Source organism: Bactrocera tryoni, unplaced genomic scaffold, assembly GCF_016617805.1.
Source record: "Bactrocera tryoni isolate S06 unplaced genomic scaffold, CSIRO_BtryS06_freeze2 scaffold_25, whole genome shotgun sequence".
Classification (NCBI taxonomy): Eukaryota; Metazoa; Arthropoda; class Insecta; order Diptera; family Tephritidae; genus Bactrocera; species Bactrocera tryoni.
In genome coordinates, this window is record NW_024395977.1 from 32059817 (window position 1) to 32065816 (window position 6000).

A 6000-nucleotide genomic window follows, 5' to 3' on the forward strand; every position below is an offset into this window, starting at 1 on the left:
TTCGCTCGGACCGTATTGAAAATGCTCCTTTGAGCAGCATGAAAAGAGAACTCCATGGTACTTGTGAAGCACTAAAATCTAAAAATATTACCCTAGTTAGGTGGAATGATAACAATAATGTCACCATTGCAACAAATTGTAAAAACGACAACATAACGACAACAACCGGATTATGCAAAAGATATGATCGACAACAGAAACGCAGACAAGACGTAAAGCAACCAGTCATTATCAAGGAGTATAATTCGGGAATGGGTGGAGCCGATCAGCAAAGGGCAGCGTACCGAACTCGGATTCGGTCAAGAAAATGGTACTGGGCCATTTTCAGATTTTGCTTAAATGGTGCTGTTGTAAATGTATGGATATTGTTTCGGAAAGCTTATCCACAAGTTACTCTTCTCGGCTTCATCCGACAACTTACAAGGAGCATACTTTCAAAGCCAATAGATTTTCATCCAGTCTCATCACGAAAGAGAAAACGAGAAAACGAAACTAGATACGACGGAGTCGAACACTACGTAAATTACTCAAAAACTCAGCGCCGATGCAAAAATTGTGGAAAGTGTACGAAATTTATATGCATGAAATGTAATTTTGGCTTGCACCCAGATAACTGTTTCTACAAATATCATGTAAACTGAGTCAGCAACTAAATCTGAAAATTAACAGTGAATATGTCATTAAATATATAAATACGATGTCAATTTGAACTCAAAAGTTATAGTGATGTTTACTTTTTATTTTCATAGAGGCAGGTCTCCGTATACGTTTATGTATGATATATCATACGTTCCGCCGCGCCCACATCTTTTGAGATATTTTTTTGAAAATTGGACATTACCCTTTTAATATCATTACAGACGTCTGCTTAAAATTTTTGTAGCTTATCATAGCGGGTTTTAGGTGTGAGCAGTAATGGGTTAAAGCGAGATTTAATCCAACGGCCTAAATCATAAAATTAATAATACCTTGAATTATGTAAAGTTCGCACTAAAATGTGGTATTAACAATAAAATAATAGCAGTCTGCTGAAATAAAAGCTTTTAGGTCCTGCAGATGTTGCCATTCTTCTTAGTTTTCGTTAAACTTTGCGTGTGCAAAAGATTAGGCTGCTAAATTCCTAAAAGAACGCGGGTTTGAACACTCCGAAATCCTCACTCACTTTGACTTCATACCGGATCACTGAGTCGAACTCAGGCGGCTCCTTCTCTACCCATATACCAGCGAGGGAGTTCTAGGTGGGAAGAAGCCGTTGGAGAAGAGGGACAGTGAGCTTGTGGAGAAGTTTCGTGGAGGAGTTTACAGTCGGGAGCTCTCTGTTACCTCCAGTTTCAGACTTCCTGACTATTGCAGTGTCTTCCAGACCGAAATTGCTGCCATTAAGGTAGCAGTAGATTTGCTGCAGCCTCCTTCAGAGAAGTGACCATCCACTCAGATAGCAGAGCGGCAATACTAGCCTTTAACTCTTTTACAGTGCTTTCAGGGCTGATCAAAGAGTGCCTAACCTCGCTTTCAATAGGATCGAGTGCTTTTGTGATAAGATTGGTATGGGTGCAGGCCACAGCGGAATCGCAGGAAACTGTAAAGCTAATGAGCTAGCAAGAAAAGGCACCCTAGAACCGCTATCGGTAGAATGGGAGCGGATCGGTTCCCTCTTGTGTTCTACTACTGAATAGCTGGGCTTCACAGAAGCTTGGTCAGCGCTGGGCCACCAAAAGGTACATGCCCTGTCGCAAAATCCTTTTGGTCCAAGGTCAATCGCAAGAGATCTAGTGACCATTTTGCCCTCAGTAAGGCTAGTCTCTCCCTAGTTTTGGGTTTTATGACCTCACAAAGGACTACCACGAGCGGTTTTTGATCAACCATTTAACCTAACCTAACCAAGCAAATTGAACATAACCAATAAAAATTAACATAAACAATAAATCAGCTAACTTTGCAATAAAAAAATATTCTGTTATTTTTACATGAGTGATGATACGTTATTTTATTTAACCAAATCAAGCACTTGATGATACGCTTTTTTGAATTTTCAATATAACTTGGGTATTTCTGATCGCAGAAGCTTAAAATTTGTGACACATATGTTATATAATGTGGTGAATCGTAATAAATAAAAAACTCAATTTTGAATTTTTTGATGATACGTTATTTTCCATTTCAGGTGACGATATAGACTATCGTCAACGCAATTCTTAAATTCTTCGTCCATAACATTATTGCTGTAAAATTTTAAGAATAAATATTAGAATAAAACTGTATCAACACATTTTTCACAAAGAGTCTTTTCCAGAACTACGATAACAGGGGTGTATGTAGACTTTTGTCCACCACTATATGCATAACGCAGATATTCATTACCATAATATCGTCACCTGAAATGCAAAATAACGTATCATCAAATTCGAAATTGAGTATCTTATTGATTACGATTCACTACACTAAATTACATTCATAATATGACATTTGTCCAACATTTTCAGGTTCTGCGATCAAATATAAACCAGTTTTAATATAAATAAATAATATAATTTTTTTTTCCTCTTGTTCCATTTTATTTCGTGTTTCATTCACGCCACTGTAAATTTTCGAAAATGTTGTTACGTTATTTTGCATTTTAGGTGACAATATACTATATATATATATTTTGAGAGTTCTGAAAAACGAATTCACATAAAAATATTCGGTTATTATTCACTTCAAATCAATAGGGAGAATTTGTTGCGCACACATATACATAAGTAAGTTTTAGAGCTAAAATTATTTAAAATAATATATTTTCATAATAAAAGTAAGTAAATTATTAAATGGGAAAACATAATAACGCAGAGCAGTGCCAAGTAACGGCTGTTAAAAAGATCAATTCCGAAAAAAGTACCATTCTGCCTCATTAAAAACAACTTGTCTAAAGAAAACCCGCGTTTCATGCTCCACCAGAAAACTATATTTCTGGTTTCAAAAAGGTAGAAACCACTAATTTTTCTATTCTAAAAAAGTTTTCTTAAGCTAATTTTTCATCAGATTTGGACTGATTGGATGAATTTTAGTTTTTGAATAAGTTGAACAAATGGATGCGTATGATAAAATAATCTCGAGAACAAAAATTAACAAATTTCTCGTTTTTCAGAACTACATAAACTACAGTTATTTCGATAAATGTTTAAAACTAACGCAAAAAGGCTTCGCGGATTAGAATAAGACGGTTTAATCAATGGCATTCAAATATAATTATTTTAAAGGGGTGTGCTTTCATTTGTTGAAAAGTCCCATTTCATAGAAAAATGTTATTGTTACATAATTATTTAATCATTTACCTGTTTCGAGGACCCGACACCAATGTAAAGGATTGCAACAAACATAAATAGAGTGTCTGTCGGCTGTGCAGATTGGCAAACGTTTCAGCTCTGTTGCATCTCTCAAATTTGGCCAGAGGAATAATCGGCAACAAATCACATGTGGCTCTTCTTTGTAAATTAAGGATCGTTTTAATAAAATACATTTGGTATCGTGTGAAGCAGACATTTCTTTTCGACATCTGACTGAATCCAATAATTCCCCTTGTTGTTGCCGATTCAGCATTTTCATAAACTTTCGAAAGGTGTGTTGAGACTTTTGTAATTGTTTTCCATCTACTGCTTGTTGGCCTATATCTGGTTTTTCGTTTTGATGGGAAATCGAATTGATTGAGGGATAATCTGTAGGCAGACCGCTGACTCCACAACAATTTCGCAGCATATTTACTGTCGCCGAAAATGTTCCCGTATTTGTATTTGAAGCAGCCGTTGTTACATTCGTTATCGATATAGTTGGATTCAACTGGTTCATCAGGTTCGATTGGAGGGAACAATGGGATAATCTGGGTAAGTAATCCAATGAGCGCCTGAGGTGTGTCTGGTTTTGAGCTTGTCCCTCTTCGTTTGTAACGACAGTGAAAGCGTCGCAATCGTTTCCACAAGTACATCCACTTTCGGAATCGTTCGCTTTCTGTTCGTAGCTTACTTCCGTAAACGAACCAAAATATTCGATGTTGGATGTTAGCGTGTTTGATGTTATCATAGTATGACAAAATGAATTCTGGTATTGCTGCAAGTTCTGGTATTGAAGATCCGTTTGAAAGAGGTGTTGATGTTGATGGGGAGGTGGCTGTTGTGAATGATTGTTCATCCCATCGAAATCTCTTGACAGGTTTTTTGACGCATAACGCCATAGTTCCTTGTCCTTTCGAAATAGCATGGAGGGACATAAAATGTTTTCGGAACATTTATTGTATTTATTGTAAAAACATTATTTAATCTGATTGTTATATTGTTCTGACTGTTTTCACAGTCATACCATACCACTCAAAACTTTCGCTCAAAAAACAGAAAAATAAATAAAATCTAATTGCAAACTGAGACGAGTCCTCTGATGGCCTTTGTCGTTTACAATTTGTGTGCCTGGGTTAAATAAATAAAAGCCAGGAAAAATCTATATATCATAGTCATTAAGCAAAAGCTTTGAATTGAGTTCATTGATCGGATTAGCATAAAGTGAAGGCGAAGACAATAAATAATGCTGTATTTTTAGTTACTACTTTACGTCGACATCGATTTTTCGAAACATCATTTATTTATCACCTCGATTTCGGTTTTGATATGTTAGTAATTTTCTATTTGAGTGTGAAATATCCTTTGTCATTTAATCTATTCTGAAATAAATTAAAAAAAAAAGATTTTGTAAGCAATTTCAAATAGAAAATAAAATCGATATTCTTACATACTAATTTATAATATGCAGTCAGGCATTTCAAAAATGACACAGTGCTATATTTCTGACTAAAATACAGAATTTCAAGTTACAATAGCTTATTTAAAAATGTATAGTAACTTTCATTGGAAATACAAATATATATATTGCATTACATTTTAAAAAATATTATTTTGTATAAAATGTTAAACCAAAGTTTATAAATTTATGGTTATAGTGTGAATTAAATGCAATAAGAAAATGTTTGATAAATCCTCCTTCATTCAGTTTCGAACAGTCAAAAAAGTACATACATACGTTAATTTCAGGCGCCTATGTAGCGTATCTGCCTAAAATCACCAGACAGCAGCAGTAAAGCAACACCTTAAAGACTGGGGTTATTATTTAGATATTATATCATTCTATCGAGATCTTCAAGTGAAAACTTTTGGGCTTTTGACACTTACTTATTACATTCATCATATGTACATATGTAATAATTTTGAATTTTTGAAAAACTTTAGCCATACCGGAATGATTTTTTATGTTGCACAATGCATTTGGATTTATTTGAAAGTGCTGAATTTGCAGTCCGTTCACCATCAAACAAACCTGATGAAGCATTTACTAAGGCAATATTATTTTGCGATCAGTTGCGTGCACGTAGAGGGTTGTGACAGATTGTGCTACAAACAAAAACAAACCGTCATTACTTGTTTTAATCATTATTCTTCTTTCTTTCTCTATGCCAGACAGAAACCGCTCACGCGGTTATAGCCGAGTTAACAACAGCGCGCCAGTCGTTTCTTCCTTTCGCTAGGTGGCGCCAATTGGAGATTCCAAATGAAGCCAGGTCCTTCTCCACCTGGTTCTTCCAACGGAGTGGGGGTCTTCATCTTCCAGCCGTATTTGTTTTGCGGGGATACCAAATTCAGATATCGCGTCATAAAGGCAGCTCCTTTTCGTGCTGTCAAAGGCAGCTTTGAAATCGACGAAGAGGTGGTGAGTGACGATTCTCTTTTGACGGATATTTTCCAAGATTTGGCGCATTGTGAATATCTAGTCTGTTGTTGATTTGCCATGTCTAAAACCGCACTGATAAGGTCCAATCAGTTTGTTGACGATGGGCTTAAATCTTTCAAACAATACGCTCGATAGAACCTTATACGCGATGTTGAGGAGGCTTATCGCACGGTAATTGACGCAGGAGTAAATGTTCAGCATTGTGGCTTTTCTGAAAACATGGACCAATTTTACCGGAAATGTCTTAAAATT

The 6000-nt window shown here is 35.8% G+C and overlaps 1 protein-coding gene across 2 annotated transcripts in view; it reads right to left on the reverse strand.

The window, feature by feature from the left end:
* LOC120780557 (mothers against decapentaplegic homolog 6) overlaps window positions 1–4687 on the reverse strand; it is a 45017-nt gene extending 40330 nt beyond the window's left edge. For both annotated transcript variants that reach the window (XM_040112815.1, XM_040112814.1), the window contains exon 1: window positions 3315–4687. In XM_040112815.1, coding sequence (XP_039968749.1) covers window positions 3315–4233 — 919 coding nt within the window. In that variant the 5' untranslated portion in view covers window positions 4234–4687. The remainder of the gene's footprint in view (window positions 1–3314) is intronic.
* Between the last annotated feature and the right edge of the window lie 1313 nt (window positions 4688–6000).